The 22708-nt window shown below is 42.2% G+C and overlaps 2 protein-coding genes and 2 non-coding genes across 5 annotated transcripts in view; all 4 read right to left on the bottom strand.

Annotated features, from left to right (window-relative positions):
• Positions 1-437: 437 nt before the first annotated feature.
• On the bottom strand, positions 438-5088 carry spry1 (sprouty homolog 1, antagonist of FGF signaling (Drosophila)). Its single transcript, XM_077732646.1, has 2 exons — positions 4519-5088; positions 438-2833 (listed from the first exon to the last, which is right to left on the bottom strand). Exon 2 carries the CDS (start codon positions 2776-2778, stop codon positions 1759-1761), a length of 1020 nt encoding a protein of 339 aa, XP_077588772.1. The 5' UTR covers positions 2779-2833; positions 4519-5088; the 3' UTR covers positions 438-1758.
• A 34-nt stretch (positions 5089-5122) lies between these two features.
• afg2a (AAA ATPase AFG2A) overlaps positions 5123-22708 on the bottom strand; it is a 52319-nt gene continuing 34733 nt past the window's right edge. Inside the window, exons 16-18 of one of the 2 annotated variants that reach the window (XR_013328611.1) lie at positions 13714-13878; positions 5523-6947; positions 5123-5259 (exon numbers count right to left, since the gene is read on the bottom strand). Coding sequence is in view for 1 of the 2 variants with exons in the window: in XM_077732645.1 (XP_077588771.1) it covers positions 6753-6947; positions 13714-13878 (360 nt within the window). In the remaining variant the exon portion in view is untranslated. Of the gene's footprint in view, positions 5260-5330; positions 6948-13713; positions 13879-22708 lie in introns of those variants that run through there. The other variant, XM_077732645.1, reaches the window with a different exon arrangement.
• Positions 13195-13265, bottom strand: trnag-gcc (transfer RNA glycine (anticodon GCC)). Its single transcript has one exon. It is a non-coding gene; the product is annotated as a tRNA-Gly (tRNA).
• Positions 13389-13459, bottom strand: trnag-gcc (transfer RNA glycine (anticodon GCC)). Its single transcript has one exon. It is a non-coding gene; the product is annotated as a tRNA-Gly (tRNA).

Here is a 22708-nt window from a genome sequence, read left to right as displayed (position 1 = left end):
TCTATTGTACTTTTTCTAGTCTATATAAAACCCACTCAAAGCACAGGTTTCATCTCAAGTACTGACAACGTCAAAATACGGCAACTGTATGTAACCAGATAGTTCCTTTTGTGCCCCTTGTTTACCTTCCCGGCTTCTTCTTATCTGTGAAACTTTTTCAATGTAGCATCAACCCCCCCTCGTCTCCTTTTAATGCGTCTTTAGGACTTCCTGGTTTGTCCAACTGCTTTTCAAAGTGATGACCTCATCCCATGGGGAGGCTGGGTGTGGTTGGGGGATGGGTGTCAGCAGACTTCCCAAGTGATAAATTCCCCTGACACACACACACACAAAGAGTAAGACAAATGGGAAGGTGGCGGTGGTGGTGGTGGTATGGGGGGGTAGGGTGGGGTTGGAGTTGCCTTTAAGTGCAGGAACTACACCGTAAAAACTCAGCATTGATGGTGGTGGTTTTTATTATCTTTGAACAGGTGGCCTGGTAATGGACGCGCGCACACATGCAAAATGGAGAGCGCCTTTGGGAATCCAATCGTGAGGGTCATGCGGTGACTTGTTGAGCGACTTCCTGCGGTGGGGGCCGTGGGCCGTGTCGACGTCGCCTTGAAAAATGCCCAAATTCTGGCAAAAGGTGCATTGGGAAATAACAAAAAAAGTCAGAAGCGCTTGTTTGTTTTCATTCATTAATATATTTTCTGCATTAAAGTTAACATATTTTTTCTTTTGTGCCACCCTTTTCCACTTTTTCTCGGTAAGTATTTGATATTTTTTGTTATATTTCAGACATGAGTAAAATTTTAAGACTGTCTCTTGCAATAAATATCATAAAATAATAGAGCTTCACATAATAAATATTTTTGTACAACAACAAAATCTGAGCAGATTTCTTAACCAAAATAGCCAGAATTCCTCTTTTTCGAGCATACAATGTACACAAAATAAATGGGAGGAAGAGAAACATATTCCATCTGGAGAGGAGAGGAAGGAAATACTATGAGATGGAGGTGCTTGTGTTAATGCAACATAAGCATGGAAGAGGTTTTTAGTGTGGTAGAGCAACTGCTAATGCAAACTGAAAATTAAGATACCTGTAGGTAACAGCTACAGCATTGCCCTTATATAAAAAAAAACAACCCAAAAAAAGAGCCAAAAAAGCAGGGTTCCCCAAACTTATTTTGCACTGTCAAATTGGTTCTTTTGCATTCACTTATTTTGGTTTGAGATGATCAGTTGGAGAAGGCATTGTTTAATTTAAAAGGAGGATAAGTTAGAGTTAAGGTCTAAGAATGGGTCCCATTTTGGAGGGTGCACCTCAAATGTCACAGTGGAGTTGCTGTTTTACTTTCATTTGTGAACTGTTGGAGCGGACGTGCAGGAAAAGGTTATTTTTAGATTCCCTGCAGGATTTCCTAACATGGGGGTTGTCCCCAAAATGTCAACCGCCATTGCATTCCAATGTGTTGATTTGGGAACAATTTGGGCTAAGATTTGGGAAACCCTCCTCTGAAAAGACGCTCCTTCACAGGAAGAACCGGTAGTAACACGATACAGAAATCCGAGAAAGAGACTGGAGAAACGATGCGGGAACGGCTAAGGCAAACACTGGTGTGTAAAAACACGGTCCTGAACCAGGAGAGAGAAAAAAAAATAACGTGTTTTTGTTGTTGTTGTTTTCAAACGAGTGGTTTTTCTTCCAGGGAAGATGGGCAGGAGGTGCTTGCTAGGTTTTGTTTCTGTCTTTGCTGTCCGCAAGGGGTGCGATCAGGAGGGTTTCTCCTGGTTGGGCTGGGCCCAGCTCTCCAGTTTACAGTACACGGTGTTGGAGTTCTTGCATCGGCATCCGGGCCTCCGCACCCGGTCGTAGCAACCCTGGCAGGCCTTCAGGCAGCCCTTGACCGGCGGGTAGCACAGGAGGCAGGGGAAGAGGACAGACATTAATCCCATGCACAGGAAGCGCGAGCAGCAGTGCGAGTGCGACGGCGAGCAGGGGTGGTCGGCGCAAGAGTCGCCCTCGTCGTCGTTGGAGCAGTGGTAGAAGATTCCCTTGACCAGGCACATGCAGGTGCCGTGCTCCAGCGCGCTCTCCGCCGAACACAGGCACTGACCGTTGCACGCCAGACACGAGGGCAGGCTGCGGGGTGCCGTGCACTCGCCGCACTTGCATTTACCGCAACGTTCGCAGATGAATTGGTGGCCGGAGAGGGCCCGCGGCGGTGGGGACGCCTCTTTGCCGGGGCCGGGGAAGTCCGATTTGCCCTTGAGCGGCGGCGCCTGGTGCAAGTGGGAGCCGGAGTCGCGCCCCGTTGGCGGCCCCTTGGCTTTGGGCTGAGTCCGAACGGGCCGCGGGTTGCCGTTGAGTCTGGCGGGCGGCGAGCGCGCCAGGAGTCCTTGCTCGGAGGAGACGCTGCTGTTGCTCCCCGAGCTGGCGGCGCTTCCCGTGCTGGTGGAGCGGCTCAGCAGCGGCACCCTAGAGCCGCCTAACACGGCGCCCCCCGATGGCCGGTGCTCATAGTTGTTGTTCACATTGACCAGGATGACCTCGTGAGTCCTCTCCTGCTTGTCGTGCGGCCGCGGCGGCATGCGGGGCACGGGCGGGCGGCGCGCCACCGACGGGCCCTCCGTGTACTCGTTGCTGGAGCGGATGGCCTTGATCTGGTCCAGGGAAAGGATGGCGGCATGCTGGAACTCCCGCTCGTAATCCGACCTCTGGCGGCTCTCGAGGGAAGGCTGCTGGATCACCACTAATGAACCGCCGGGGCCATGTTGACTTTGGAGCTCCATCTGGGGGGATCACCACTTCCGACATTCACCGTGGACTTGGCATGCATCGGAAAACCTGCCGGAGAGAGCGCACGAGACCAACATGTCAGTTTGACACAATGATTTTTGGCCTACACTATACTGGGGAGGAATCATCAACAGAAACATTTTTTAAGCCTCGATAAAAAAGTAAAACGAAATAAAAACGTTGTTTAGTGGTTTCAACAGGGTCTCCGGGGACACTAAAAAGGGTGTGCTCCTATTTTGAATACATTTTTATGATCACTGCTGCTCTTCCAAGCAATTTAGGTAAAAACTATAATGAAAAAATACTAATATTGCAACCCTGCAGCCCTTTACTTTCAATATTTTCGACTTTGCGAATACGCTGAGCTCAGAATTGTGTTTTATGCAGATATTCAGGCTCATGTCCACCAAAATGGTGAAGTTACCTCATGTAGGATATCTAAGAGCAACTTCCTACTTTTTGTGCTTCCTAAAAACTGACTAAGAAACAAGCCCGATCCCCCCACATTATGAAGCCCCCCTGCTACCCAATACGCATGCATTGCAAAAAGTCCAACGGGGGGCCCGCTAGCAAACACTTCCCCTCGCTCATTAACATCTCTATGACTAGTTAACATTTAAATGCAAGCGCGGCCTCGAAATGAGGACAGCGACTAAATGAGGCGCCTCGCTTAGTATTCTCGCACGCACCCCCACAGGAAAGTAAAGAGGGGCTTTTGAGGGAAATGGGGAAGAAAAAAAACAACAACAAAATAAAAAAGCCTCAAGGTCAAAGCGAGGCCGGAAAAATATTCAAAAAAGATGCATACAATTAATAGAAATCCCTTTTAGTTGAAATAAAGAAAATATTCTTCAATATTTTAAGCTTTATTTAACAAGTGACAATTTTACAGACCCCTAAACTTGTTAACAAAGATTTTGCTGCCTTTCACTAAAACTTTTGAGGAAATAATTGCCTGCCATTGAACGTGTTAGTGTCCAATCCATTTTGACTGGGAGATTCGATTAAAATGGATTTGACGTCGAGTACAGTCAATGGCACTGAAAAATCAGAATGCTCATTTTTCAGGGACATTGACAGCCAGTTTTCCCAGTTTTACATCTTAAACCCGCACTTTTTTGCTATTATTTAAAAAAACGTTAAACTCGCTGTCTGCCATTGACGTCGCTAGACGTCCAATTCATTTGGACTGGGAGGCCCAGCCAATCCTTCAAGTTTTACACCACCTAAACCGCACTTTTTGCTACTTTATCAAAAAAAGTTTACCTCACTGCCATTGACGGCGCTAGATGTCCAACCCAATTTGACGAGCAGAGAGTGATCGCTGCCAACCCTCCCACTCCAAACCGAATTGGACGTCAAGCACCGTCAGAATCCCCCGAAAAATGACCAATCGCAACCAAACCTCCCAGTTTTAATAAATTGGACCTCTATTCTCGTTAACGGGAGGCACTGCGTTTCCACTCAACAATTTGACGCAATTTTCCGCGTGCACGCTCAACTCTTTCATTTTACGCATAATATTTGCTCAATAAAATAACATTTTTATTTGCACGCAAATAGGAAAAGTTATGAATGAAAACAAGCGCCGTCGGGGGGAAGCTTTTCGCAAGTAACAGCATGCATGCACGCGTGGAACTTCCACTAAGGGGAAAAAAACACAACTTTGTGCGATTCCATGCGACAAAAGAAGAGATCTGGTGTAAGAAATATAAACAAAAAGTTCTATTTACCTATACGAGATCGTCCACAGGCTCGAATCCATCAAGCAGGCAGTTTACCAAGTGTCCATCCGGATAGGGAATGCGTTGTCCCCCACGCAAATGGAACGCGGTGCGTTCACAGATTACTAATCCAAACGCGTGTATCCCGTTGGCGTTAATCCCCTTCAATTTCGATCGAGTTCCGATCGTCAAAAACACCGAGTAAATCCAAAGATCGTACTTTTTACACGGAAGGGAGGGGGGCACGGCGAACGAGACTTTACCGAGTAGAGTCCCGAGTCCCTGCGTGGAAGTGGGTAAAAAGTGGGAAGCGATCGTTTAAAATGGCGCAAAACGAAGGGAGTTAGTTAGTAAATTAGATCCAAAGCGGGAGTTCCTGCGGTGTACGGGGCGTCAAGACTGGCTTTGGCTCGGATCCCTTGCTCGCTTGCTGCTTGGCGGGTCTGTGAGCAGTGAATGAATGAGGCCGAGGGGGGGCTCGCGGTGTTTGCAGCAGCAGAAGACACCTCCCACCGGCCATTGAGGCCCCCTGAAAAAGGATACATCGCATCCGCTCCTGATTCATTGGGCAGATGTGACGAGGCCGTTAAGGTGGACCGGACCGGAAGAGGGGGTGGGGCCTGGAGTCCAGCGTTTCCGCTCTTGTGGCTTCGGTGAATAATCAAGTGACGCAACACGTGTTGTTGTTTTTTTCCTTCTCTTCTTCTTCTTCCACTTCTTTTTTCTTTTAAATTCTCGTTCTGGAACATGCTGTGAAATACGCAATGGCCCTAAATGAAACTCACCATTTCACAACAGTTGATCTAAGTTTGAGTTCATCATTTAAAAATAGACAGATTGCTTATTTATTATAAACACACAATTTATACAAAATCAAACTGCCTACAAATGTTTGTCAACAAAAACACAGCTATATCATTTAAATACAATATACTAAATAAAACAGATAACCCCCAAAACACATAAATAGGAAAAACAATCTAAAATGAATTATAACTACAATGTGTACTTACATATTATAACATTCATTCTAAAATGTTCTAGTCTTACAGTTTATATCCCAGTGGAACGTTTGCTGCTCACATAATTTCCGGACCACCTTAAAAGAAATAAATAATTAAAAATAGAAGGAGGGGAGAGAGCAAGGGATGGAGGGATGGAGGGAGACGCCCCCCAGCATCCTCGCCACGCTGCGCCCCCCACTCAAGTGTACCCGACTGTCTGCTTTGATTGGTGTCGCGGATGCGCCACATCCGGATCCATGAGAAAAGGGGAAGTTCAATACAAAGTCAATGGGGGCCGCTATTGAAATGGAACAATCCATTCGGGGGGCGGTCGACACCACACTCACCCACACAGTCATAAAAGAATACTATATGAAAGCTTTAAGCACGTTTTGAATTAGGATATGTGTGTTAAAGTTGGTGTTACTGTAATAAATTGATGCAACAAAATAAATGATGGAAAAATAAATTTCCTGTAATTTGATTTAAGCAAGATATTGATTCTAATTTACTTTTCAGAATGGATTGAACGTCTACTGCTGCCAGTGGTGGGCAAAGCAAAGTGAAATAATAGTACAATTTCCAGAGCAAAATACACATGGGATACATTTATCTATATTATATTAGTTGTTATAGCTCTACTTGCAATTAGTTCATGGTGTACTCTGCCCATTGTCAGCTGGGATAGGCTCCATCACCCCCGCAACATCTGTGAGGATAAGCAGTATGAAAGGTGACGGAATGAACTAAATATACTATACACGTTATTTCTTAATGCTAAATACCTGATTTCATTTTTTATTCCATTACTAATATTCCAAAACATCCAACAAAGGCGTTCTTATTATATAAAAAAAATGCTGTTAATTAGCGAGATCAGGAATTCGACATTCCAGCATCTAAACTATCTGAATGAATAAAGAAAAATAGGATCAAATATTAGCAGTGACTTGAGCATGAACTGAAAATTGATACACATGATGCTTACATGTTCTGTCACGTAGATCCATAAATAGAGTTTGAAAAAAGTCTAATTATTGTACTGTAATATAAGTAATATAAATAGACATGATATTTTCTAGGGTGATGGCCAATTGCTTGATCATACACAACCATGATATTTAAATATAATTTAAAAAAATATCCTAGTACTGTAACAGTTGGCTTCACATGATGTACTTCACGTGATTGGATGAACTGGAAAAAAACGGTTTGAGTTTGACGGTGGGTAAAAAGTCATCAGAAGGCTGGTGGAAGAGGAATTGTAGCAGCGGAATGTCGTGTTTGGTAGTCTGAGTAGGACTGGATCAAAGCGTCGGGGACACGCGGCCTGACGGCGCCGAGTGCGCTCTCAAAGTGCCTGGCGTCCACGTGCTGGGCTTTCATATCCTCCTGCAGGGCCAGCAGGGCGGCCTCTCGGCATACTGCCGTTATCTAGGACAGGAAGCAGACGCGCATGGTCACAGGCAGTCACAGAGAGAGGCCCATTGAATTTACTGACACGTGAATGGAAAAAAGCCCAAAGTCAAACAGCACATTGGGCCAAAAACTTCACATCCCTCAAACTGTCCCATTACTGTAAGCAGATAAAAAAAAATACATTTATTATGCCATTAGAAATAATCAAAAAGTCCAAAAGGTTAAGAATACCAAAATAAACTCATGGAAAAAAGTTTAACTGCTGGAATTGGACTTTTCTCGCTACACATGTGCGTCTCTTATAAGCACGATGTTTCGCCAGTGTCCTCTCAAGGTGGACTTGATCCAACAGGATTATGTCTGCTTCCACAGCAGCCCCCTGTCACTCAAATATGTGTTGAGCCAACATTTGGGAGGTTGGCGTCTCTTAAATGCAAACACGGCCTCTTTGCTCGGAATTAAGTACATTTACGATGAGGCTTCTCAAACCTTTTGGGCTAAGGGACCCCTGTAAAGTGTACCTCATTATCCAGGAGAAGAATTAAACGGAGAAGAATGAAACCTGACTACTAAGCGCAACTACTACAAGAACATTTTTGATTATAGTTCATTTGAAACAAAAGGGGCTATTTTGGTCATTTACAATAAAGCATATGGTATTCTCCGGACTATACGTTGCAGTTTACGGAGGGCATAAAATAAAATGATACTTAATGATATGTACATTTTGTTTGGTTTTCAATCTATGATTAAATATGCCCTTGGTTGCTCAAAACAGAAGGCAAATGTGTGCTTTTGGTTGCACAGTTAGTTGTTGAGTACTCTCAAAGATACTACTGCAACTGCTGCATTGGACACAACTACATCCTACTTATAAAGACATGAACAATTAAACTGCTTAGTTTGGGCCCTTGAACGTGCTTAGGCCAAGCTAGTGCAGCAAATACAGTTGAGGACAGGTGCTTTGCAGATGTCCGAATGTGAGGTCTACTCCGTCTTCTGTTTCCAGCCAACGAACGACATGATTTAGGGAGGGTAAACACACCAGATTCGGGTCATTTCAAGCGAGGATTTCCCATCATTCAAACAATTTCGGAGGGGTGGTTCAGTAATAAAGATTCCAAACAGTGAAGGCAATATGTATGGGGGAAAGTGAAACGAGATGTGTTGAATGAGGTGGTCCAGGTTTACACCATGACAGTTATAAACAGAAATCAGTGCATAGTTCATCATTTTATCTCATGTAAGGATACAATTATTTTTAAATAATGTTAATCAAACCAAATCAATTGAGAGTTCAACGGTGTATGTTATATTGTTGCACAAATATTGATAAAGATATGGTACAAAAATGATGTCATCGGCATTAACAATTAATAAAAAAACGTGTCATTGTTGTGCAATTTAGAGTTTTCGAGATATTGTTTCCAATTGGCTTTCGCCGTAACTAAAAAGGCCACTAGGTGTGTAAGCCACAGTAAAATAGGATGGTTTTGTCCTTAAAATTATGATGGACGCTCATCCTTGACAAACCTTGCACATTTGCCAAGCCATGTTAGTACTTAATTTATAGTTATGCAGAAATTGAGTATACAAATACGATACAATTATTATTCTTTTAGTTTCCAAATATCGTGGAATTGGTCCAGCATCAGGTGCCACATAGCTGGTTGTCGCAATCAGAATTTGGCGCCCCCAAAAAAGGAATTGTTGCATAGTTCTGATGAGGTAGCGACATAAACAATGTTGCATCTTGATTTTCTAATGTTGATAAAATCTGTCTAATATGTGCATCGTCAGTAAAAAAAATGGCCACAAAACAAGCGAGATAAATCACATCGCATCACAGGCGTTTAGTGTTTAAGCTGAGCCAACACAGAGGCACTTACTGTTCACGCAGATCATTTTTGCTAAGTCACCAAAAAGAAGGGGAAAAAAAAGGCCCGCCGTCGGCTCGCTATCGGGCCAACGTTTTGGGGCTTGAGTCAGCAAATTTTAGAACTGAGAGACTCTTGATGATTAACTCTGCCCCTCATTCGCTCTGTTTTTACGCCGCCAGAATCTGACAGGAGTCCATCCGCCCGCCTGCCGCAGTGCATCAAGACATTTAAGTGATTGTCCACGTATTTCATGTCAAGGGAATGAAAAATCAATCAACTTTGCAATATCAAAAATTGAGTTTTGGGGGCAGGATGTAATTTATCTGTGCTATCGTGAGTCAGCACTTTCATTTGTCATGTCTCTGTTTCTGTTTTACATTTAACATTGCACATTCTGATAAACGACTATATGATAAAAACTTACTTGCTTACAAAATTATTCACAGCTATCTCCCATGTTAACTCACTTGACTACCATTGATGGAGTTGTATGTCCAACAGATTTGACAATGGATTCGGTCTCTACTTGGCCAGAGGGAGAACACATTAGTATATAAGTATATAGTTTAATTTTTTAGTTAGTTAGTTTGTTTTTTTAAATAAAACATGCTGCCCCCAGTCCACTGGTAGACAAAGATCGTCCCTGCCTTGCCTGAGCAAAATAGATTATTCCCAAGGGGGTGCCTGGACCTAAGAAAATAAAAAAGTGAGCTGGCAAATAGCGGTAGGGAGCACATACCTACCATACATAACAGGTCAAATCAGTCTGGTGTACTTTTCTGGCTTCCTCCAGCAACAAAGGCGCTCAGTGAGCGTATCAGACAGCCTTAATGAAGGGCCTGTGCGCAGCACATCCACTGTGTGTGTATGTGTGTGTGTGTGTATGTGTGTGTGTGTGTGTGTGTGTTTACTATCAATCCGCCCTTGTGTCTACAGCCGGCGACGTCCAGTCCTCCCCCCTGCTGCCTCACCCTCGCACACAATCGCTCACATTTACAGGAGAGTGGACAGGGGAAGTCGCAAATGTGCAAGTCTCCAGTCTTAATGTTCAAGTTTTAAGCCTGTTACCGTGCAAATGATCCACTCCACCACTGCATTTGATGCCACTCAAAATTGGTAGTTGTACAACAACCTCTTAGCAGAGACGTTATATTGTCTAGCCATTAAATATAGAAATGGTTAGATTAAACATTGGGGCAATCAAATGTAAAAAGGTCTGATGCTCTGGAATAAGCCGAAGAAGAACACAAACATGGACCCACCACAACAAATGCAATGTGGAGTGTACGTGGGTCAATTAAGTCTACAGATTATTGTTGTAATGTTTTCTTCTTCTTCTGTTGTGATATGCAGCCATTTTGGGAATGGCGAGCGTGTTGGAAACTAAATTTTGAATAGCACAAATTGCACAGCATCGGTGTGTTCTAGCACTAAATGAATGACTAGTCCAAAGATTATGAACTGGTAAAAAAAACAAGTAGCAATAACTGGAGACAGACTCCTACAAGTAAGTAGTGTAACTTTCAACAAGCTAAAAAGAGAAAAAAAGGGATTAAAAAAATAAAAGATTGGTTATGTGTTCTCTAGCATGTTTTGGAAAGACCAATGTTGGGGTAGCACCTGTGTTGGGGTTACACAAAGTTAAGCGTGTGAGTATGTGTATATGTGTAAGGGGGGTAATGGCGGGCCTCGCCTTTAAGGGCATATTTGTCCTCGCCCCTTAATCAGACGAATGAAAGCTCAGCATTCTCTGCCGCGCTGGGAATTCAGGGATGGCATATTTACCAAACACACCCACACTCAAGTGACCTGTGTGTGTGCGCGTGCGTGTTAACGTCAAGGTGTGTAAAAGTCCACCTGTGTGATATGCACCACTGAAATGTTCTTTTATTTCTCAAGATGAAAAGTGCATGTCGACACACACAGGGAATGTTCACCTACGTGAGACCACTGCACACAACATCCACTACAAATTATATGCCTATTACCGACCGGTACCTCCGCCACAGCCAGAAGTGTTGTCTTTAATCATGGTCGGCAAACAAGAAAACTATTTCACCGAATCCCATAAACTTAGGTTGCGAGGAAGATTCTATTATGTTTTGGCAAGGATCTGGATTAAAAACGCCTATATGTTGGTATCCTATCTTGAGTTTAATTCATTTTGAGACCTTGCTTGTAGTAAAAATGCACTAGAAGGATCAATAGAAGGAAATGTAATCCTGTTGGTTCCTTTATCAAACAGTAATATTTTTTAAAACGATATATCGATTCTTAGGGGGAGCATATCGATATCCTATTGGGTAACAAAGTATCCCAATCTAATGCCATACTATATTGGCCTACTGCTACTTTCTAATGTATTATGAAGAGCAAAAAAGTTTAGGTGGTCTCCAAACATGAAGGCCCACACTTCCATGAAATGCAAAAATCCTGCCAAGTGAGCGCAGACTTTCAGAGAGTGGCTGAGAAAAACCTCAAGTCGACACGTAACATCAGGACAAAACAAAAAAACAAGGGACAAAAGGCTGGTTTGGCTGTTGAAGTGTGAAAAGCTTCTTTCCTCACGCTCTTTGTCAAGGTGCTGATTGTGTCTTTCCTCACGGAAAGAATTCTTGCAGCTTTTTGTAACGTTTTTGAAAAGAGTTTCATCTGAGTAAATTTGAACACTTGTCTCAACGTCTGAGCCTAAAATAGCCTATTTGTATGTCTTTGTGAAAAGTTAAAAATTGTATAGGCGCATTGGTATTGCTGTGTTTTTGGCTTGATCTTTTGCATCATATTATCGACACCAGTTTTCTCCCCGCCCTCCCATGTTGTTTACCATTATGTGTTAGTAATAAGCTAATGGGTGCTTGTTGGATTCACAATGAAGAGCCAAAAGCTAATTGTCTACTAATTAGTAGGATGTGAGAGGTATTGTGGGAAAATAACACACCAGTGCTGTGCAATAAGTACTCTCCAAGATTTTGTTTTCAAACACTCCTTGACCTACCCAAGATGGCTGCAATCTGATGATAAATCCAATAATGTGGTGTCATTATCTGGCTCTGCTATGATTTTTAATTGAGTTTATTACCATTAGACGTCCAATCCAGCTTTCGACCTTGAGACCTTTGACCTGGTGATGGATTTTTTTCAAACTAAAAACCCAAAGTTTTTACAAAGGTTAGCTATTGTGTAATTTTCTTCTTTACAACCATGCATTCCTCCGAAGCTGTTTATCTTTTATTGTAGTGGTTACCCAACATTACAATTACATACATATACAGCTTCTGTTTGTCAAAGAGTGGTCAGGACATTTACAGGTGCATTTCCCCCCTTTTTTTCACGATAAGAATCTTTGCAGTGACAAATACAAGGCCATAAATCACAAGAGGTGGGCGTAACCAAATAACAGGTGTGAATAGGAAACTGTTTCCCCGTGGGTGGTTGCTCGCCATTGTATGTTTGATTATAAAGGGTGTTATTGTCATTTTTAAATCCTGCTGTTATATTCCAGGTCAAGTTGATAATGTACTTTTTCAATAGTTTGCAAATCTACAATATTTCAATGAATGTAAAGACATGATAATAACAGTTTAATTTGCGCTACACTTATTATTTTTACATTTTATATCGATTTTGCATGAATCGCATGAAACTCGTGAAATGGGGTCGACGGAGGTTGGCATCTCTGCTCTTTACTCAGTGATGTATTTGCGCTTTGATCTGATTGGACTGTGAAATGAATACTTTAGGTGTTTTCCCCAGCCAGGAACACAAAACAACTGACACTAAGCGGCAACCCACCTTTTCTTTAGGGACAACGCGATTTGCTGTTGTTGCTGACAACGCACCTATTAGGCTATCAAATGTCAACTTTGTTTGGAGGAAGAGGAGCCTGGGGCCATTTGTTGGGGTGTTAAAAGGGAAGGTCCGCTCAGGTAAAGCAGATGTTGTTGCGTTAGAGAAGGATGCAAGTGAGTTTATCAAGCCCCCAAGCACTCTGTTTAAACTAGCTATTTTGTCTCCTGCTGCTTTACAGAAAAGGATATAAAATTGCCCATGACACAGGTTTCCCCAACAGAATGTCATTAGCCATGGCTTGGATTTTACCATCCGTGGGATTTTACTGTATAAGCAAAAGAGTCACTTTTTGGTGGAAAATGAGAGTTCTAGGGTGGCTGCAACATGCATTGGTGGTTCAGTGGAGTTAAAACTTTTCCTTCACACAAAGTTGACATTTTTCTGCATATATGGTTCTTTCTGCAAAGCAAATGCTGTTTGCTTGCCATTAAGAAGAAACATCCGAGTGCTCCAGCACACGTGGTTTTGCCATTGCAAAAACTTTACCACAGAAAAGTATAGTCTCACGAGACCATAACTAAAAGGTAAAGAGTTGCATTGGCCGGGAATCGAACCCGGGCCTCCCGCGTGGCAGGCGAGAATTCTACCACTGAACCACCAATGCGTACTGTAAGAGTCTAAGCTTGTCATGATGAGTACATTTGGAGCAGAACTGATAGTTTTGTGAGAGTAAAAACTTTCTAAGGGGAAGGGAACTAAAAAGATCAAGTGGGGGAGGAAAAGACTGTGCATTGGCCGGGAATCGAACCCGGGCCTCCCGCGTGGCAGGCGAGAATTCTACCACTGAACCACCAATGCCTGTTACAAATGTAACAGACATTCCACTACAGCAGCACATACCACGAGAGAATAGTTCACATTTCATCCAGATGTTAAGGGAAGCAGCAGTTTTACAAAACAACATTGATGTGCATTTGCTTTTTGTTGTATTTTTTACACAGTTGAATTGAAGAGCAGCTTAAATATATTTTTCTATTTAAAAAAGGCACTATAGTTGTATTTTTGCATCTATAATCCACAAAAAGAGAAGGTAAATAAAATGACAAATTTACCTCGGCTCCAGAGTACTTTTCCGTGCGAATCACCAGATCATCCAAGGACACGCTTTGGGACACTGGCATCTTCACAAACTGAAGGCGAAAGATTTCTCGTCGGGTCGGAGCATCCGGAAGAGGTACGTAGACAATTCGGTCGAGGCGACCTGGACGCATTAGAGCCTGCAGAATGGAAAAGAACATCTGGATCAATCTCCAATTTCGGAGTGACCGTCAACCCTAGGCCTATGTGAGTCCTAATGGCTGATAGATTCTTGTAACGTAATGTAAGTACAGTTGAACACCAGGTGATTTTAAGTAGAGACAAAATGTAAGCAGAAGCTTATGAAGGACCACCATTTTTTCCACCTTCTTGGAAATTAAGTTCCCGGATGTGTCAAAACAACTGTGATTTGTGATATTTTTTCTTCTGATTATTATTACAGGAGGGTGATGAAAAGCAGGGCAAAGTAAAGTAAGGCTATTTTGAAAAGTAGACTCATTGGAGGCTAGCATCATTTACCAAAAAAAAAAAAAAAGCAGCAGCGAAGCGCCTGCCATAAAACACATGTATGTTTGTTTTACAAAGAGCTGTTTCCTGAGAGCTGTCCGCAGTTCTCCGTTTGATTTTGAAGAGAACTGGCCTTTAGTGTAAACCTTTCCCATTTCCTGTGGGCACCCTGCACATTCCTGACCGGACTAGGGCAGATTCAACGCAAAGGCTGTCATGCCCAATGCCACACAAAATGCACATTCTTTAATAATTGAGCAAGAGCTGAGCCGTAACTCCTCGACAGAGAATGGGATGATTATTTCAAACATGATACGACAACAATGAATAAAAGTATGTGCATTTTAGAACAACGAGATAGCAGCTACACACTGATTGCTTGCAGGTGTTCATTTTTTAGTCAGAAATTGAAATAATTTAAAAAAGTTTTCGCATACTTTATATGTTTATAATATATTTTTTTGAATACAGTGTTAATCAAATATCAAAGTAAATTAGACAAACATTCTTAAATGCATTTCACAGATGTATTATTATTATTATTATTATTATTATTATTATTATACACAATGCTCCCTCTAATAACTATCAATAGCTTATACAGTGTTTACTGTAGGTTTACTGTCATATGTGCAACTAATAAGATGTCAAATAATGGTCAAATGAAGTATAACTACTGCCTCTTTCTGGCCAATGACACACAAACATAAGCAGCAGTGGTGGCGAGTGACAACCGACTCGGCCGGATTCATTTCCACTTCCGTGAAATCTAAACATTGGTTTTTGTTTACCCTCATCCTGAACTGGGACCAGGCCCCAGCACGGTGGTGGTGGTGGTGGTGGAAGGGGGTTGTCTCTGCATGCGGGTGTGCACGTGTGTCAAGAGACAGGAAACCAGAGACAAAAGATAAAGGAGGATTTGTTCAAAAGCCTCCTACTTCATGGCAGAAAATATGAACTGTATGCGATTTGTTCTGCATTTTTGCCTGCTACTACACCACGGAAATACAAGAGTTGGGGATTTAATGTCGGAGGAGGAACAAAAAAAAAAGAGAAAAAAAGAGAAATCCCCACCCAGCCTGTGAAAACCTGTGTCAAATTTCCTCTTAGACAAGGTCACCCTCTCTCTGTATTGCCTCAATGCCTCGTCTCCAGTAATCCAATCTGCTGCTGCAGAAAAAAAGTGTCGCAGCAGAAAATGTGAACCTTTTCTCCTTGGTAGGCATCTATTCTTCCCATTTTAAAATATGCGCTTCCATCAAAGTGAGTTGGATAGTTGCTTTTGCACTTAGGCTCAGGCTTTTCTCAACCAAAACCCCACACGAAGTAGTTGGAATGGTGAGGATTGTTCAGAGGATGAGACATGCAAAAAAAGGCGTTGAAAACATGTTCATAATAAAAGTGACTGCTCCTAAAGATTCTATATGACTTAACATCATATCGATGAAACTTTTAAAGTGAACTAGTGAACTGTAATGAACAAATCCACTTTTCTGGGTTTGAAATCCAAGCAGAAACAACTTAAACAAATTCCATCGAGTAAGATTCAATGCATTCATTTCTACGTGTACGACAAGAAAATGAGTCCCTGCACCACACTATCTGGATCACAGTCCTCTAAGCAGATTTGGACATATTTATAGCCAAAATCCAACAGAAAACATCCCCCTACCAGAAGACAACAGAAGGTGATCAAGAGGGCAATGAAGGGGTCAAGGGGAGACGGGGAAGAAGAAGAAAAAAAATGCACAAAGGAGCATGTAATTAAGACAGGAAATGGGAGAAGACAGGGGGACTTGGGAGGCTTTCAGACAAGAGGTTGCTTTTTCACGGCGCTGAGGAGCGAGGGCGACACTCGAGCTGTCTGAAAGGGAATCAGATCATCTGTTAACACAAGGCTTCGTCCGGAATCTGCCTGCAGACCGATATGGATAGGACTCTTCCTCTTTACAGTAAACTGTAATGTCAGTGTAAAGGTGTTGCCATGGAGGCTGGCTTTTCCTACCATTGGCAACGAGTGTCCGACCAAAGAGTGAAATTGCGCATTTAAGCTGCAGAAAATACACAATGTTTGAAACGTCCTCTAGAACTAAATCAAAAGCTGACTGCTTTTTCTATGCTGGTTCTGGATTGTTCTTGTATTAAGTATCTGATCAACAAAAACCCCAAACTACCCCTTTACTTCGGAAGGGAAGCCATTTTATTGTGTTCCGCAGGGGAAGATAATTACTTCAATGAAAGGCTTTTCTCAAAAGCTGAGGTAATTACTGGATGCACACTGAGAGGCGAGTGAGGGAGGTACTGAAAGAAAACATGACAGGCAAGTATTAAAAGTCAACGGGTAAAGCAGGAAGGAAGCAGCAAGCGGGATGTGTTGTAACAGAGAGAATGTTCAGCTGATGTTTTAGGACTGAAGGCGTGGCCCTCCAACAACCAATCACACATCTGCTCTTGGGCTATCCTTTTGGGTAATTTATGTGACTAACTTTTTTTTCTTCTTCTTCCTCTCGCAGGGAACGTCCCCCAGCATATTCACCAAGCTGAATAATTCTTTCAGACAGAGCAAATTACACGCCGTGCTTCCTGGCCGGTGGCTTGAGGAATGTCTCATAGCAATGATGGAGGTATGAGGGGAAACCAAAGCAACCCAAAAGAGCCAGTACTGCTTTTAGAATGCAAAGTCACAACACACAAAGGAGGTCAAATGAATAAAGCAGAGGATTTTCACATATACTTTGAATAAAAACAAACACAACCAATCGCAAAAGTAAGTTTACATCAGTGCCATTTGGTAAAACAAGAGGGAAAAAGAACTCATTAATGTTTCAGTTTTTTCAGTTACTTTCGATTATTTTTTAAACCTTCGCTTAGAATGTTCATAAATGGCACTTATCGGACATTTTACACAACAGTAATGGGGTAAAACTTGTGATGGATGGTATATGTCTGAACTGCACATGGCGACCGATAGTTTCATAAGGCATAATACAAATAAGTTGGATATGATGCAGTGACCCATGAAAAGAAGAAATCTGACTTGCTGTGATATATGTCAATAAAAGCCAGAAACACCATTGAGAATGGGTTAATGATGCTCTGACATTGGCTCCTTGACTGGTTTGCCTTGTCAAATTATAATCCAAGTGCTTCAAATGATGGATGGCAAACTACCCCCCGGCCAACTTCTTCCAAAATGATCGACGGATACTATCTTTGAGATCTACAATTCGTTTTGGGTCAACATATTACACACCTGTGATTCAGATCTTCACAGAGAAACATGATTTGAGTTGACATTTAGTTGAGATTTGAACCCTGATCCTCAAAATAGTGAAGGTGATGTTAATACCATTACTATGTTGCCCCCAGGAAGGGTAGAAAGTGCGGAAGTGAGATGTCAAAGTGGCAGCGAATGTTGGTGAACAGTTGCCTAAGCGAACAGTTGTTAGTGGCAGGGTTAACGAGCATGTCTGTCTATCAAATGATCTTTTTACAGGCCATCAGGTATCATTTACACACTTCCCCCCTCGTAGATCCTGACCTTGGAGAATGGGCCCTTCAGATGCCCAAAGAGGCTCTCCCCCTTACTGGGCAGCGCTTGTCAAAGGATTGCCTGTTGAAGGCCCACGTGGAAAAAAAAAAGGCACTCTTAGCTTGTTATGTGACATGGCGGAGAGACGGGCTACAGGAAGGTGAGGGGAGGAACGGGGTGGGCACGCGGGGGCAACAATGACTCCTCTTATGTCGGGAGGGTCCATCCGTTTAAGTGTGTTTTCCTGCAATTTGAGAAAGTGGAATCTAGTAAAAAGGGTGTCCTCTTGAGTTCCGAATGCCTGAAGTTATGTGACCGAAAGGGTTTGAGTGGAGGTGTGTAATGGAAGGAGGGGGGTGCCGGTGTTGTCTAATTGTTGCTTTAAGTTCTTTCTGTAAGTGGCATTCCAGGTGAAGACTGTGGGTTTCCATGGCTGCAATGATGGCTTCCAACCAGTGTTGCCAGATTGGGTAGGTTCTCCCCTAATTGGAATATTTTCAAACACTGATAGAAATGCATTGGGCACATTTATAAAATGTGAGCTAATCTTGACAAAATTCAACTAAGAGTATTGAAACTAATGAACATTAGCAATTTATAATGCATGAGCTGTGAATATGTAATTTGTTAATTGTAGTTACACAGTAACATTCACAACTGCAAGTATGAGGCAACAATATTTCAATAAGAGATATTTCATGCCACACCGCAAAAGAAAAATATCACAAAAATCACCTACTGTTTTTGTATACTGATTTCACGATGATCTTGAGAGTAGAAAATGGCTTTCGTATTATGTGAAGCAAGGCAATTCCAAACAAGGCTAGCCCTCCAAATATAATAAAGAGATTATATAACACAATGAGGCCAGAAAATAATAAGTGGACAAAGTAATCAATTTAATATAGGAACAAGGTGCAATCCTATCCCTTGGAATCATACTGTTTATCCTCCTTTTGTTTTTCCCCCCACTTCCTTGACCTTGACATGGATGCACTGAAACTTAACACTTTGGAGCAGGCAGCAGCAGCAGTCTATTTCTGTATTTGTCTTACTGTAAAAATGCCGCCCCCCGTAATTGAATCTCGCTTGCCGGACGGAGACTGCCAGACGTGACCGCCTGCACGCTCCCGTCACGGCGGTTGAAGAACAAGTTGCTTAATAAGAATATTCATCTTGCGGCTAGTGCGCCAAGCACAATGTTTTTATAGGTCTTTGCACTGCCAGGCTTCCAACGCCAAGTCTACTTTGGACTCTTATACTCTCTCATACGAAAAGTGTGGCGATACCAAAGATAAAAATCAATTTATATATTTATTTTAGAAATTAAATGTGAAATGTATCTCGATCGTGCTTACTGAAAGGTAGCAGTAACCTTTTATGACACACACATGAAATGGAGGAAAGCAATTTGCCCTATTTATCTCATTGTAGGTACGAGTATAGCTAAAAGGATGGTAAAGAAAGGTTTTAGATGGCAAAGAGCAATGTTCCACGGGAAAAAAAATGGTTGTGTCAACTTGCAAAGGGTGCAACAAAGTCAACCAGACTGACGCCTTTGCCCATACCAACCTCTGGTTGTGCAACAAGCCCGGATCTTGGTGATTTCCTTTTGGCACAGAAACAACAAGCTTGCTTTTCTAAAGATAGCTAGACAGGTTTATTCACATACTGTCAGTTGCTTTATCTCTCTACCAACAAACTGCATAAAAGAAAGTTTCTGCATCTTCCAATAATAATCCTTATTTTCACCATTGGGACGTTGAACCACGTGTACTTGACTTTAACCAACAATTGACTTTTTTTGTAAATCTGGGCCTCGTCGTCAACGTTCAGGTAAAATGTAGCCTTTTGTGAGAATATTTTCATCATTATCATCAGTACAGCAAACATTAGATGGCCAAAGAGTGACTAAAAATGTGTTCTTGGGCTGTGTGAAAAACTTTTTAGGTGAGTGGTTGGGTTATAACAATATGGTGATATATAGTGATACTTTGCAACGCATTAGGTTATAGATATGCTCCGGCCAAGAAACAATGTATCGTTTAAAAAGATTGTTTAATATTGTTTAACAAAGGAACCAAGAGATTGTTAACTCCCACTCTCCTAATTCATCCTCTGAACTATTTTTAAAATTTAATGAACCCAAACGCCTTCTTGGCAGTCTGACACGGATGCCGTTCTCTATAACCATGTATGTGTCAGTTGTAACTGTTTACTTTGGCAGCTTGTACTTGGAATGACATCTGGATGTTCTGAACCTATGACGTGCAATGACAATAAAGCTATCAATTCAACAAGAACAAGCATTGGTATCCAAATTCCCAAACCATTTGCCATCTGCTTACAATTGGAGCTGAGAGTTTGTTCTCTTCAGAGATATGTATCTTTAGTGGGGCGCAAAAAAAAGGGTCCTTGCATTAATTGTCCTTTCTTATCTGGGTTCGCATCCTGTATGGGGCAGTTAGGCAGTTTATATTGGAAGTGGGGTGAAAAGTACGGTTTGCTAATGGCATTTACAGTAATACGTGTCAAACACACAGTGTGGGGGTCCCTATGGGCTATCAGCTGTGTGTGTATGTGTTTGTGTGTGTGTGTGTGTGTGTGTGTGTGTGTGTGTGTGTGTGTGTGTGTGTGAGAGTGTGTGTGTGTGTGTGTGTGTGTGTGTGTGTGTGTGTGTGTGTGTGTGTGTGTGTGTGTGTGTGTGTGTGTGTGTGTGTGTGGCAGCGATTAAGACTGATAAGAAGCACGCTGATGTGGTGTGGAAAAGTGTTTTGTCCGTGAAGCGTAACAGCGCCCTTAAATGTGGTGAACCTGCACTGGGTAAATATGCACATGCAAATGAAGAACAGGCCTTGAGAACTGAGTCTTCAAAGCTGGGAAGGAAATTTTAATTCACAAAATTTTAAGAAATTGTGACAAACCGTGGCAAGTGTAGTGAATGAGACTAAAATTGATTATTCTCTTTGCGTTTCTCTTACAGGATTTTTTTTTTAACTTTGAAATATAAATTAATTGATCCAGAAGAGATTGATTAAAGTCGTTACACGATACAGTATCCTGACTTGCTCCTTATTTAACCAGATATTGCTTTCCTATGGACAACCAACTACTATGTTCATCAGTGTGTAAAAACAGTACACTTAAACTGCTTTTCCAATTCCACATCGGGGAGCGCTCACAGTAATTCATCCACACTGACAACCATATGGAATACTGCTCCACACAGCGGCGAAACACTACTCAAGTCCCGCCAACTGCGGAAAAAGAAAAAAGCAGCGCATATCCTGCCTATTTTACTGCCAGCTCAATAAGACTGCAAATACTTTTTAAGGAGATGCATTAGTGCCGATTACCCCTGAGGTGAAATGCAGCTTCCTTCCCCCTTACCAAAGCCGAAAGTGGTCCTCGCATTGAAATTTTGACCATACACGTATAATTTGTCCCTATCGAGTAACATTTCTTCCTTCAACCTACAGCTCCCAGTGAGTTTTGGGGGGGTATTGAGACTGTAATTGCACTGTTGCTTGAGTGACTCTAGCTTGGAATGGTGAGGGTCATTCCTCGGAGTGGAATGCAGAGTCCATATTTGCCAGTGGAAATAACTGGAATATGGCAGAGGTGGGGTGATAGTGGTGGTGGGTTGCAGGGGGTCTGGCTCAATCAAAAGAGCAGCTCGCGCAGGTTTTAATTCAAAATAGATGGCATGCTGTTTGAGTGGTGGGGCCAGACGTTATGGTTTTGGACAGCTCGTGCGGAGATAACCACAATTCCCTGCAGGGTTGTATTTCTGCTGTAGACCGATTCACATTAATGACTGCTCCTTGCCTTGATCCAAAGTCAAGTGATTTCTCTCCATCATTTAGTCTCAAAGACAAATGGTTTCTTTTTAAAACATCGGGCAGAAATTCATCAAATTTGAATAGAAGGTCAATTTTTTACATCAAAACTCCACATGAATACAAAACTGTCAATGATAATATATCAAATTTCATTGTGTATGACAACAATCAAAGAAAACTGGGCAAATGTTCCGAATCAAGTCCATAAACATTACTTTATACTATAGTGTACGAGTACGTAGTTTGACCAGGGCACACACATTTGGGAAGTTACAGTTCTATGGTGTCAATGATTGAGTCCTGTGACTTAACCTGGAAGTCAGGAGCCTTTTTAGGGAAGCTCTGCTATTTGTTAGGTTTTCACATTTGTGTTTTCATCCGAGGGGTCACGGCGGTGTCATACGTCAAGCTAACTGCTTCCTGAAGTTGGCCATATGCTGCACTCAGTTAGCGTTACCGACCACTAAAATGCCATAATGCATTTCGGTGTAACAGCATGAGGGATAGAGGAAAAATAAACTAAAATGACGGGGGATTACGGTATGTTTCAATCATTTGGTGGGGTCTTTTGTGTCTGAGTGGGGGCTGTCCTTGACAGATTTGAAACTTTATCATGTCAAATGTGTGCAACCACCAGGTAATTCTCATCGGAAAGCCTTAATGCACTAAACCAACAAATACATCAATTGTAAAATAAATAGTTTCAAATTAACATTAGTTAATAGGTTAAACACATTAACATTTGATAAATCAATCATATATTTGTATGCATGCACTTTTAAAAAAAAAACATTTTGACAATTATTTGCAAATGTTTGAAAACTACTGCATCCAATCCATACAACCACACGTGTAACCACTTTCCTCGTGTTTTGAATCCAAGAGTGTATTACGGAAAAGATATAGGGTTGAGAACTTGAGATGCAATCGTAAGGTCTACCCAAGAGTCCTAATTGGTACCCCCACCCTGGCGACAAGCCCAGGATCCACCCCCGCCCCTTCCGTGGTGTTTATCCACTAATTGGGCCACTTCCTGAGACAGAGGCCAAACAGGGAAAGGAGGAATGCATGGCAGAGGGCCACTCAGACAAGCTAGCGTCAGGACTAGGGGGTGGCGGTGGTGCCGCT

The sequence above is a fragment of the Stigmatopora nigra genome, chromosome 14, assembly GCF_051989575.1.
Source record: "Stigmatopora nigra isolate UIUO_SnigA chromosome 14, RoL_Snig_1.1, whole genome shotgun sequence".
NCBI classification, from domain to species: Eukaryota; Metazoa; Chordata; class Actinopteri; order Syngnathiformes; family Syngnathidae; genus Stigmatopora; species Stigmatopora nigra.
Note: the sequence above shows the minus strand (reverse complement) of the source record. Positions and strands in the feature narration are given on the sequence as shown.

Bases quoted from the DNA above. Each gene is read 5' to 3' on its own strand.
- spry1 (XM_077732646.1), bottom strand. From the start codon at position 2,778: ATGGAGCTCCAAAGTCAACATGGCCCCGGCGGTTCATTAGTGGTGATC.